The sequence below is a fragment of the Pinus tabuliformis genome, chromosome 3_1 (assembly GCF_031772625.1).
Source record: "Pinus tabuliformis cultivar Carrire ecotype Pingquan chromosome 3_1, CPIR1, whole genome shotgun sequence".
NCBI lineage: Eukaryota > Viridiplantae > Streptophyta > Pinopsida > Pinales > Pinaceae > Pinus > Pinus tabuliformis.
Window position 1 is genome coordinate 33,465,102 of NC_142301.1, and position 14,126 is coordinate 33,479,227.

The 14,126-nt window shown below is 34.9% G+C and overlaps 2 protein-coding genes across 2 annotated transcripts in view; both read right to left on the reverse strand.

Annotated features, from left to right (window-relative positions):
- Positions 1-14,126, reverse strand: part of LOC149185627 (uncharacterized) — a 62,655-nt gene that overhangs the window by 18,715 nt on the left and 29,814 nt on the right. Inside the window, exon 19 of the mRNA XM_089410741.1 lies at positions 4,278-4,344. Coding sequence (XP_089266867.1) covers positions 4,278-4,344 — 67 coding nt within the window. The remainder of the gene's footprint in view (positions 1-4,277; positions 4,345-14,126) is intronic.
- LOC149185628 (uncharacterized) lies at positions 4,364-8,878 on the reverse strand. The gene is made up of 13 exons (XM_089412359.1): positions 8,710-8,878; positions 7,655-7,790; positions 7,463-7,532; positions 7,224-7,351; positions 7,057-7,113; positions 6,446-6,631; positions 6,148-6,264; positions 5,747-5,832; positions 5,576-5,642; positions 5,409-5,475; positions 5,136-5,272; positions 4,490-4,581; positions 4,364-4,376 (listed from the first exon to the last, which is right to left on the reverse strand). Exons 1-13 carry the CDS (start codon positions 8,814-8,816, stop codon positions 4,364-4,366), a joined length of 1,263 nt encoding a protein of 420 aa, XP_089268485.1. The 5' UTR covers positions 8,817-8,878.

A 14,126-nucleotide genomic window follows, 5' to 3' on the forward strand; every position in this document is an offset into this window, starting at 1 on the left:
ATCATACAAATGCCCTTGCTGTCTACAAGGAATACAACATACAGTTTACCTCTTCATTCATCATGTTGAAGAGGTTGAGGGAGGTTACGACCGCTCTTAGTGCCATGGTTATTTCAAAGTTTTAGTCTTTTTGGAGAAAGACAGATCAAGTAGCCTCTAAAAGAGTGAAGGACACTGCGTTAGATGATGCTTGGTGGGAGAGGGTAGATCTACTTATTCAAATCATGGACGCTATAATTTCTTTGCTTAGATTTGCGGATACAGACCAACCCATCCTAGGAGAGGTTTATGAGGGATGGGATTCCATGATTGAGTCTGTGAGGAGCATTATTTTACAGAGTGAGTGACTCGAGTATGGGACATCGTGAAAGGCCTTTTTCACCACTATACAGGATATTCTTGGCAGCATATGGGACAAGAATTGCACACCTTCACATTGTTTGGCTCACTCATTGAACCCAAAATACTACAGCCATGAGTGGCTGAATGGTGGACCTTCCCAAAGATTTCCTCCTCACATGGATGGTGAAATCTCACAAGGGAGGAAATATGCATTCAGGCAGGTTTTTCAAGATAGAGCATCCCCTAATGAGGTGGAGGATGCCTTTGTAAAGTTTTCCACTGGCACTGATCGATTTGCAAGATATAATTTGATTAGAGACAGGGGGCTAAGAAGCCCTATTCTTGGTGGGAGACCATGGGGCAACAAGCCCTCTTCTACATTAGTTAGCCATGAGGCTCCTCTCTCAGGTGACTTCATCTTGTTGCGAGAGGAATTGGAGCACATATGGGAATTTGTATAATGTCAAGAAGAGCAGGCTTGAGTAGTCCAGAGCAAAGACAATGGTGTATGTGCACACCAACCTTCGTCTTATTTACAGGCAGAGGGATGTGTGGTTGAAGGGAAAGACAAAGATGTGGGATGTCTTTCCTGATGATATGGGTTTGAACAATAGTGTTAGAGCCTGTCAAAATTGATGATGGTGATATTGTAGAGGGGTCATCCTCCACAGCAATAGATGCGAAGATGACTTTGGATACAGGGGAGGAGGATGTAGTAGAGAACAGCAGTGGTGACCATGATGATAAGGACAATGATGTTGATTTTGATGATGACTATGAGGACTGATGACGCATGAGTCATGAGCTACCCACTGCCTTGAGGCCTGTATACTTGTAGTTGTTTTGTATTTGCTATTTCTATTTGTCATTGGCATTGCACTACCTATGTAACACCTTTTGATTTTGATGACTTAATGAGAAAACTACAATATCTTTATCTTATTATCTTGTCTTTCTCCTATTAGATCATTGATGAATTGAATATGCATTATGATTGATCATTTATGTCACAATTGTATTTGTATGCATAATGTTACTTTGTAAAACTTACATCTTGATGAAGATCTATGTTTGAAATCAATGAATTTGTATCATGAATGAGAATTTGTGTAAGAAACATCTAATTTTTAATATATATATAACGTTTCCAATGGGGTCAACGTGTCTGTATCTGACACTCGAATCCTCGTATCCGTCGAATCCTAAATCCCTGTGTTAGGTGACTTAGTGTATATAGATATAGATATATAGATATATATAAGCCCCTTTAAAAATATTCGTCTCATAATCAATGGAATACAGACTTTTCAAAATTCATCAACTACCAAAAAAACTTCAATACACCAGTCAATGCAGAACGCATACCAATATATGTATAAAACCAACACAACCTTCAAACCACCACTCAACACCACGGCACCAGCTCATAAACAAGACAAGTCATGGAGGGGTCATTGTCATTGTCATACAACCACTCACAGTACGCAATAACCAACACTACGTAGCAACTTCAACAATAATAATCGCAGGTAAATGCAAGGACGTGTAAACACAAGTTTACTTACAATACAACCATGGCCTTTGAAGCCAGAACTAAACAATGAATTGTCGTCTACAACCTTGTCACGGCATGCACGGTGTATCAACTGAAGGCGGGCCTCGTTAGCAGAAGATTTCAACCAACACACAGCATTCACCATTCAAATGCATGCACCAAATGCCTCAAGTCGCGACCATAATTAACGCAGAGGAGCAAGAATATTCAACGCATAGCCAAGAATTAAACAATGAACAACATAATTACTCCATGGAACAGTGCAGAAAATGAACAAAAAAATTGAATGCAGATGGACAAAGGATAATGGCAAAAAAATAAGAGTTACAAGACAGAAGGAAACTAAAAATGGGGTTGGCTCTGATACCATGTCAAACCATGTGAGTAACTCCACGAATGAATTGTGTTTTGCATTAATTGAAAACATGGATATATACAAGGAGGGGGAGACGATTGGGATTCATCTTCCAATTTCCTTTAGTTTTCTATTTACATGAATTTTCCAAATCCCAAAGATTAGTTGTCAACATCATGATATGAAAACTTATCTAGATGTATGAGATTTTTGCTTTTTTTGGGTTGTATTTAGAGAGAGGATAAGGGTGTTTAATGGATATGTATATTTTTACAAAATTACAAGATCTATTCATCATGAATAATGATGTTGACAATTTCTTTAAATATATCAATATTTTAGTTTGAAAGATTTTGCCTTCCCTTCTCCCACATTTGTTAATTTAAATATTAGGAGGTATTCCCCATGTCTATCCATCTATTTGGCAAGTTTTACAAAATTAAATATTTCATAGAGTTATACCTTCTTTTACTGATCCCTAATATTTGAGCCCCCTTCCACTTCCCCTACTGCCCATAGCCCCTTTTAGCTCCATCAGGACAAATACAACACTGGGCTTATACACTCTACTTGCCCACTTACATGGTCCAATCCCCACTCCTGTGGGTGCATTGTTTATGTAACCATTATTTAATTTTTTTAGATTATAAAGATTTTGGAAAAAAAAAATTAACTTTAATTGCAAATTTACAAAAGTTCTATGTAAATATGGGTTTTTCCTAATATCATAAAAATTTAGGACAATATTTTTATTTTTGCATTTTTTTATTTGAGAGTTTACTTAATTTGTATTTGTCAACTTAAGTACTATTATTTTTTTAACTTTTCATCCTTCAAACGTTGGCTGATTGCATGCCCTTCAAATTTGATCATTGGTACCTCCCATACAACATGAATTAGACAGGAGATTGAGTTGTTTGAGCATGATGTGAACTTGTGTCTATGCACCCGCCTTTTGAAGCCAAGCTTACATGTGTTAAAGCAAACAACTCATACATGAAGCGTATTGATTGTACTGAGTTGGCCAATTTATGTACATTAGACGATGGATATTTCCAATGATTTATGAAGGATATACAACCTCTTTTATGAGTCATATGATGGCATACATGACGGAGTAGTTTTATATCTTATATCATTAAGATGTATGATGGAGCCATCTCTCTATCTTCATCAACATAGTGGAATATAGTGGAAATCATGGACCTATTCACATTGTTGCAATGGATCTTGGAACATGGAGCACCTATCAAAGAAGTCAACTGACCACATTAAGGAGGTTGTTATTATTAGTTATTTTTGAAAATGTGCCTAACTAACTACATTATTTTATAATTGTTGAAATTGTCTCATGGAGTGACTTAGATGAGAAAATATATTTTTTTATTGTAAGAGTTTGCTATCTCCCTCATTTACAATGATTGGATTCAGGATCACTCCCTCCCTTGATTTGTTTCAACATATTTGATGTGTTTAGAAGATCTTTACAACGCTCTTCATCAACATAGTGGAATCTAGTGGAAATCATGGACCTCTTCACATTGTTGCAATGGATCTTGGAACATGGAGCAGCTATCAAAGAAGTCAACTGACCACATTAAGGAGGTTATTATTGGCTATTTTTGAAAATGTGCCTAACTAACTACATAATTTTTTTATTTTTTAAATTGTCTCATGGAGTGAGTTAGATGAGAAAATATAATTTTTTATTGTAAGAGTTTGATCTCTCCCTCATTTCCAATGATTGGATTCAGGAGTACTCTCTCTCTTGATTTGTTTCAACATCTTTGATGGGTTTAGATGATCTTCACAATTATCTTGCGGGTGAGGAAATTTTTTAATTGTTTTTATTTTATTGCTAAAATATAGACGTGTTCTTTGCTAAACATAGTTATAAAAGAACAGAATAAAGATAAAATCAATGCATACGTCTGCTATCACAAAGAAAACGTAGTTTCAACAAATCAACCCCTATGCTAAAATTACTGGTAACCAGAAAACAATATGTAAACAATAAGTACTGACCTCTGCAAATACAGAAACAATTTTAGGTAGATATAGATTGTTAGGACCCAGAAGCTCTGCATCAGACCTGAAAGAAAAAAGGCATCTTAACATTGCAATCTGCGAAAGTTTGGGATGTTAAGCAAGTTATAATTAATCATATGAGAACTAGTGAACTTTGGAAAATTAAGAAGTTCAACCTACTGAGTAGTAATCTGAATGATTTTACCTACCTCTCGACCATTGAACACAACAGTTCATGGACAATTTTAGCTTCAATTAAATCACCTTTTATAGGCAAGCAACTTAGCCAGGCTGGAACCACCTGCATTTGCATAAAATTGCCATTAACTGAGAATCATTTTAAATAACATAGCATTTCAAGAATGAAAAGAAAAATACCAGTTGAATCACGAAAATTACAACTAGAATAAAATCACCCATAACTGAGACTCATCTTGAATATAGATAGCATCTGAAGAATAAAAGGAAATTTAAATACCTGGGTCAAAATCAAGAAAAAAAACTACTAGCATATCACCCATCGAAGTGCAGCATGATCTCTTAAACATTTTGTTACAAATGCAACATTTCATCCAAAGAAGAATAGAAAAACAAGTGATGCATCTCAATTCATTGGCCAACGTAACTAACAAAATTTCAAAGATATATATAGAGAGAGAGAGAGAATGAAGTTATTATAATATCAACAATAGATGAATGGAACTCAAAAGTACATCATGTGAATCTTTATTATCTAAGCAGGTAGCTTTATCTCTTTTGTAATTTCTAGCAGAAACAGATTAAAAAAACACACTAACACAAAAGTATAAAAAACAAAACAAGAATCCAGGCCCAACAATAGCTAACAAAACTTACATGTGGTGCATCTATGCTATCGCGATGAAATTGGCAGATTTTTCCTAATGCAGAAATTGCATTATCAGTTGCCATAACATTATCAGATTCCCGTGCATTTGGTTGACTTATGACAAAATTCAGCCTCGAAAGTGCCTCTGCAAACAGCACATAGTGCCAATGATCCACATGTATGACACATTTGCATTTTCAAAGTGGAGGAATCAATTGCTTTTAGTTGAGAAATTGATAAAAGACATCTATAACTCAAGAAAAACTATTATCTACAATTACCACCAACAAGAGTTTTGAATTTAGATCCACCAAATTCGGCACATACACCAATACCATAAACTGCAGCCTGACATTGAAACAAATTTTTGGTAAATTAGCATACTGAAAAGAAATATTAAACCAAAAAAGATCACAATGGAAAACAAATAACTGATCCAATATTATACCTGCCGCACATCTGCATTAGAATCATTGCAGGCCTCCAGTAAGAAAGGTAGAAATGTGTCATAATATCTATAACAAACAACTAAAATTGTTAATGACTGGTAAAAAGATCAAAGATCCATATACATAATCTGATTTCCTGTTTCTATGACAGCTTCTGAATATCTTCTTACTTTACAGCAGCTGCTTGACATTGTTCAGCTACATCATCAAAAATGCATATTGCAATTCGTCTCTCTTCTGCCGTTTTATCTTTTCCCTGAAATAGAATTGACAAGGCCAATCAAACAAAACGAGCACTTCAAATCTATCCAATTTCAGTTATACATAAATAATAAAAATGCATTTAAAATGCAAAAAAAATGTAAGAGAGGAATTGATGTAGAAGCCTCTAGCATCAAATGAAGATTTATTTACCGTACATTTTCATAAATTCAAATTGCAAAAGTTCAATAGTATATTGCCACTATAAACATTTTCTTAGTGCACGCACTACCAGCAGTCAGAAAAGATCGTGGACAGCTTTAAAATGAGAGACGAGTTATAAACAGTTACATGCATATTCAAAAGGTACAGTAGTTAGTGTAAGGCAACTTACCAACATAGGTGTTATGTAAGATGACAGCTCATCAAAGAATGGTAAGAAAGAGGACTTAAATGTCTTAATGAGAGTTCCTATGCATTCACCAACCTATGACAGCAGAAGTATACATATACTTAGCATGAAGTGAGATGCCCAAACATATAGATTTTATCTTTACTTTAGTTCCTATGACAAACATTCTCATTTATGGGAGTTTAATCACTACTATTGCATATTCCAATGTCTGAAAATGGAGTCAAATGCATATTATGTACTGAAAATGCCTGACTTGATCAAAAACTTCTTCTTCCTGTTCATTTTCCTCTTGAAGTATTTCCCCTTCCTCTGCATCAAAATCTTCTGCTGTAGTCCTTTCCGTCCGCTCCCTCTTTCTAGTTGCACTTGCTGTGATAACTTGTTTAAGTTCATCCACTATTGACTTAACTTGGCTTTGATCAAGCAAGACACCTGATATCTGCATAAAAGAACCACCACATTCTTAAAAATACTAGCTCATAGCATCAAAAATATGCAAGGAAACTGGGCACTTAAAATACTATGAAGCCTGCTGCATACTGACACAGTTTTATTTATATTCATTTTTTAATTTTTAGAGATGAAAGCACAAAAAAACTAATAATTAACTCAGGCATTTAGCTAAGTAATGAATCTACCATAAACTGAAATTTTTGGTCCATACAACAATAGCCTCTCACACAATCCAAAGTTACAATGGGAAAAATGGCATGCAATGGTTCTGCATACATATGAAGAAACTAATCCAAAGTTTTCATATAACTAGGAGTAGGGATTCAGTGTAAACATAGATTTATTTTTTGTTAAATGCTAAATATATTTTAAAAATGGTTGTAGCATTCTTTACAATTACACAAACCTCACCTGTATGCATTCATTCAATGCATCCAACATGCTTGAACATATTTCAGTTTCAGGTTCCTGGAAATATCATAGGATGGAACAAAAGCCAATCAGGAAAGTGGAAAAACATAAATGCTAAATGCAATAACTAAAGCAACAACTTAAATAGCTGGGAATGCACGAATGACCTTATGCAAGGCTTCAACCAATGCAGGTATGATATAATCAGACAACTGCTTGACATAGTTTTGATCCCGCCCATGAGCCATTCCCTTCTCAACAGCCAATTTGGCAGATTGCAAAAGCTCCGGCATTGCTAAACATAAACAAGATAAGTCTAATGTAAAGAACCAAAAATTAAAAGGAAAGAAGAAAAAATAAACTACACCATCATCTTAACTAAAGAAACAGAAATATCAATTGGTACCTGAAACAGCAGCCTTCCGAACTTCTTCATGGAAGTAAAATTTCAGAAGAGGAACTAGTGTAGGTGCAACCTGTATTCATCATCTTGTATTATGGCTATTATAAGCACATGCTTCTACTAACAAAGTTCTTGACCTATCACTAGACACAACTACCAAAAAGCATAAATTCAAAGAGTAGCACCATAACTGACCTGATCAATCCATGGATAGAAGCCCTCCTTTAACTCATCAGCATAGCAGCATAGCATGTTGCAAGCTGTAGCCTTCTCCTCCAAAACGCTTGTCTTGATACCAATCTTTTTATCCCCGAGTGTAATTGTCTCCACACTAATTAATCAAGAAAAGGGAACATATTAATGTACTTTTATATATCCTCTTCTTATATTGAAGGTTCATATGAGAACATTGCAGGACATGAAAATTTTCTGCTTTGCACCAAGGTAAAAGCATTAAATATTTGGATTGAAGTGCAATATTATAAATTTGGCCATAATAAAACCTAGCTACTCAAGCATCCAATTTGTACTGAGAAAGGAACATGTTGGACTGAGTTAACTACACAAGAAAAAAGAGTATTACTGTATTTCCACATCCTCTACTTCTCTTAAGGTTCATATGAGAACATTTGCAGGCCATGAAAGATCTCCTCTTTGGATTAAAGTGAAAGCACTAGATATTTGGATTGAAGTGCATTGCTATAATGTTACCCATAAAAACACAAGCAGCCAACTTGAACTGAAAAAGGAATATGTTAGACTGAGCTAACCACACAATCAAAGTTTGAAGAAGATATCATACATATGCATTAAGTACACAGCCCTACATTGAACCACATCAATGCATAGGAACATAATCAATGTACTTGTTACAGAAGAACAGTACAATGGTCCGAGTTAAAAAATAAAGATGAAGATAATCGAACAAATAGTAGTTCCATATATCCAGTGAACATCTATAGAGCATCATAGTAATTAGGATCGTGCAAACATTTGAACTGCATTAACATAGAATTAACAAAAGGTGACACAAGATTGCTGGTAATAACAAAGGAGACAGACTTATTTAATTTTTTCATCTTATGATAGATTCATAAGAGCATGTGGCTAGCCAAACAGTTATAATGTTCCATAACTAGCATGACCTTCAATAGCAGCTCTAATATGCAGGAGAAGGGCTAACGAGCAGCAGTTATGTCTTTCTAATAAAGGAAGTAAATAAGGATAGCCACAAAACATGACACTCTCACCTTTCATCATCTGAATCATCAATGTCATTATCTGAGTCTGCAGAAGTGATTGTCACATCTGGTTTCAACTGGGCAGATTGAAGAAGTGGAGGCATCACGACATTCATGTAAGGAAGGAAATCTAGTCCCAAACACTTGCAAAGTCTTGCCCATGCCTGCTCAACAGCATCAATTCCATTTGCAAAGAAAACATCAGACAAAAACAATTAAAAAGAAGCCACTTGTTTGCTAGGAATCCAAAATAAAATTGAGACAACAGAAATTAGTCTTCAGGATGGACAACGGAAAACAATGTTGAGCCATATAGCGATAAATACACTATAATGAAGAAATATTCCACATTGCCCAACCCACAAGCAAAACAATTACTCAAAAGAGATATAATTTTATTAATGTCCACAAATAACCAAATGGCCGATAAATGGGAGTAGAGATTAAAATAAGTGGCCACTAAATAATGAGAATGTACAGAACAGTTCTAGAGCTAAAATGTTAGAACTCCTAGACTTAAAATGTTAGAAAAAATCATGAGATTACATGTTTGGAAATGTTAGGGAAAAAAGAAAAAGACAAAGTTGGTCGAATTAATCATATAAGGGTTTCAATTCTTTGTTACCAGATCTACAGGGGCTTGAGGCTCGATCATCAGATCCGTGTTTGGGATCCAGATACAAATAACTATCCACCCAGATCCACATAGGATCCACCACATGAACAGATCCTTCAAGCTAGGAAACAAATCCCATGCCACCAAAATGAATCTTGTGCCAGCTAGCATTCACACACCAGATCCCGAACAAATTACATTAGATTACTTATTAATTATTATTATTCTGTAGCTTGTATAGCTGTGCAGGTAAGTTATTAATTACCTGTAGCCTGTAGCCTCTATAGGATATGATAAATGCTGGTAGGAAAAGCCTAGGGCATTAAAATTTAAGTTTCAGTTTCTGATGATGCTAGCAACAAAGGCATGAGGCATTATATAGGCAATAATATATACCATATACATAGTTTTCAGTATTCTTTGTGCACATAGGATGACTGTGCCATTAAAAATTTAATTAGATAATCCCATCCAACTATAGGTGAAGGTTCCTCTTAGAACAGTATCATACGTAGACTAACGCATGTTGTCAGCAAACATGCAGAATTCATTTACCATCATACCTAGATGTGAACCTTTAGACTTTGGGCAGATTTCAAGGAAGATGACCGATTGATCATTGGGTAGAGTATTCAGATGATGAGGATGACATACACCCATTTCAAGATATGTGGTTAAACCTATTATAAATTATCATATCAATCATAGTTTTAAAAAACCAGCCAGGTTGAACCAGAAATTCGCCAAACTGTCTGGGTCAGACACTCAAGCTTTCTAACCAGAGCAATAAACCCGATTTATGGCCAGTTAGGACGGATTAGGTGCCAAACCAACTGGTTTGGTACCTAGCAGGCCGGAACTGTAAAAAAACAGGCACCATGGAATTAGCATGCATTGGTTCTGCAATTCTAAAGCAAAAGACTTCTTGTTGGTGAGAGGGATAGCAAATCTAAATTGTCCATTCCCAAGGTGCTCCTTGATGCTTCGTAAATGCTCCCTAATGGTAATGTTAAATTCTCAATGTAAAAGGATGAAAATTTTTCATTTTCATCATTTTATTTAAATTTTTAACATTACCATGAAATGACTCAGGATGTTTGAGAGTGGTTCCAACCTCATCAAACTTCATATGGAGAAAATAGAATTTCATATTCCATTCAAAATTCAGGAGACTTAACAGTTTTCAGGATTTCAAGATCAATGGGATTGTGGCATTTCATTAGATTATATCACATATGAGGGTATGTGGTTGGCATTTAATCAAGCGCACCAAGCCCTATATGTACCCCAGTGTTGGTGTCGATTGTTGAACTCGTTTGTCATGGCCTTGGGAAAAATTTTTACTATAGGGAAACTGTATGAGTTATTATCAAGCAATCAAGTTAATGCAGAAGCCTGAGTTTGATGAGTGATCATATTGATCAGTGATTTGTAATAGGCTAGTGGCCTAGTAGCTTGAGTTGTAGCATTGTTTTTGGACTCTAGAGGCCATTTAGAGGCCTCATTGCTTATATATTCTGTTGATGATATGTAGTGCACTCAATGTCATTTTGATATATATACCCTCACATGGTATATATATGAGCAGACTTTGCATATTTTGTCTGTAATGGTTTGGAATCATGGTTTGTAATCTTACAAATATTTTTTTCATTAAAAATTAATTATTTTATGTATTTTTTCCAATTCCAGTTTATTGAATCCGGTTTAATCCGGTTCCAATTCGAATTATAGTTAGATAGGCAGTTGGTTCGAAGACTAGCTGCAGTTTTCAAAACTATGATATCAATATAGTTATTATTGGTGAGCCATCCAAGTTTTATTTACAATTATCATTTGTGTATGAAGCATGATGCATCGTGATTTCAGACTTCATATTATAAATTATCCAATGTTTTATTTACAATTATCATTTGTGTATCAAGCATGATGCATCATGATTTCAGACTTCATATTATAAATTATCCAATGATTTCAATTGTAATGATGTGCTTCATGAATGGTTTTGATTCTTAACTTTGAATATGTTTTCTAAAATTTTAAAAATTGTACATGGCATTTCCCCACCACATCAGGATCCAAAGTCGTCTCTAAATCTGGAATAATTTCCTGGTAACTTCAAAAAATATGTAGATGATGAGGATGTAGATCATTTCACGATATGTAGTTAAAGCTACTCTACATTATCACATCAATAGAGTGATCAATGATGAAAAAATCAATTTTGTATTTACAATTATCATTTTTGTGGGAGACATGATGCATCATTATTTCAGTCTTTGGATTTATAAATTATCTAGTGATTTCAATTAAAATGTTGTTATTGATGAATACTTTGAATAAGTTTTCTAAAAATTTTAAAATATTACTACATTTCTTGTACATGGCAATTCTTTGTTGTCAATAGCATTTCCCCGTCTTATCTAGACCCATATTTATATCTGTATCCATAACCCATTTCCTGGTATCTTAGTTTCAATGCCTTCTACACATGTATATATTTGACACAAAGGTCCAAAAACTGGAACTGTCAATGAGGCTTGGTTAAGATGGTAAATGAGAATGTTTAATATCTCCTCTACGAAAGTTCAAATCCCCCAAAGACACATTTTAACCATTGTGGACTATATATATCACCCTCACAAGGATGTTGCTTTAAGCAGTTGGAGCAGGCACAAGTCCTGAGCAACCTTTACAAGATATATTCCATGGCCTTTAATTTTTGGATCTGGACTCGTATCTGTATCCAATACCATAAGAGCAATATTAGGAAAAGAAATTAAAAACCAGCATATCTATGGTTTCAAGGGTTGAATGGAACAAATCAGAGATTTGTTCCTACAACATTAAGACTAGCTATCCCATCAATTGTTGATCACATAAACCTAGCTCCCAAAGACAAACATAGTTAGAGAGACAAAAATCTGGAAAGTCTAAAAAATTGGGAAAAGATCAGCTTTTTGGCAAATTCTTCTATTCAAATGAATCATTTGAGTCTGCCAGTCCTGACCCTTTCATTGTTGTCAGGCAATGCAACTAATTCTGAAAATGACTGCATTTGACTTTCCTTTAACCAAATAGTTACATACAGTTATATTGACCCTCGACAAACTCTCAAAGAAGTTTAGAAGACATTAAATATGAAAAATTCATTTGCCCAAATAATTAGCTAATTAACTTACACTTTGTTAGCATATATAAATGAAATGATTTGTCTCATACTCAGGAGAAGATCCAGGTCAAAGTTCAAACCAGCCAGTCCATGCTGAACTGATCATGCCATAAAAACATAGTAACACAGGTACCGCTCCGAGGCATTGGAGAACACGTGCCCCATGCTCCGAGCTTGGGAGCTGGTAGGAAACGTTCCAAAATCACAGGAAGCTTACTTTGGAACTTTTCGGGAGCTTCACTATAACACATTTTGATGTTTTGGGTACCTGTTTTGAGCAAATTTTCACCTTTCGGGTACCTATTTTGAGCAGAGAAGGTACCATTTGTTTATTTTCTAAGTGATACATGTCAGGTCAAGGGGCTGGACTGCATGGGCTCTGTAAAGCGACAGAGACGTGGAGATGTAGCAAAGGTTTCAACAAAATATAGACAGTTGCCAGTCATTCCTTGGCAGCTTCTGTTGCAAATCTTGAAGTTCAACAATTGCAAATAAGTCTACTTTCTTGAAGTCTATCTTGAAGCTTTAATGATAAGATTCAACAAATTATAGTGATGGTCAGAAAGAGAAAGAGTAGCGTGTTAGTCAGTTTCATTTTATAAATTTCCAAACTTGAATTTCAAAGTTGAATATAATATAGTGTTGCATGAAATCACATAATAATCAAGTAATAATAGCCTTTTTCCGGTTTGGGAGTCTGCATGTTTCATTGCTAGCAAGTAATTTCATTAGCAAATTGTTGATGTATTAATATTTTCATTTTTTTCTGGCAGTGTTTCAAAGTTCAATCTTTTACATATTTCATTGCAATATGGAATCTGCAGGATGAAATTTGATTGGCAAGTTTTGGATTGAAATAAAATAATTATTATTTTTTTAATATATATTAAATTCTGATATGTTATATTATTGTCACTCCCAACTTGACCTTTCCTGTAAATTTCGGAAAAGCTTCTAGCCGTGCCAGATACTTGTTCCCCCATACCCGAAGTACCCGGGTACCGGAAACTCATGCAACATAGCATAAAAACATAATTCCTAAACCCTAAACCCTAAACAAAAAGCCTATCTCCTACACCCTAGCAATGCTAGCAATCAATGGTAATGTCAATTTCTTGAAGTAAAAGAATAACATTACCCTTAATTGTTCATGATATTTGAAAGTGGTACAAACCTTACCAAATTCCATATGAAGAAAGTAGAGTTTCACATCTCACTCAAATTCAGGAGATTCAACAGTTTTCACATTATTGGAATTGGCAAGATTGCAACATTTTCATTGAATTCTATCATGTATGAGGGTATGGGATTGGCATTTAATCAAGAGCACCAGACCCATTATATACCTTGATGTTGGTGGCATTGATTGTTGAACTCTGTTGATGTTGGTGATATTGATTGTTGAGCTCCTCTATCATGGCCTTAAAAAAATGACCCTTTTCTCAAACCAAAATCATTGGTTAGGCGCGTTAAGCTTTTCTACCATATTATAAGATTAAAGAGATAAATCCTTCGCTCCAATAAAATTCAAACAAAATTCATTGATTCAGCTGAATCCAAGAAGTCTGAATCTATGTAGCTCCTGTTGATGATCTATTTCTAATAGGGTGATTGATGAGTTTGATGATTGGGCATGTT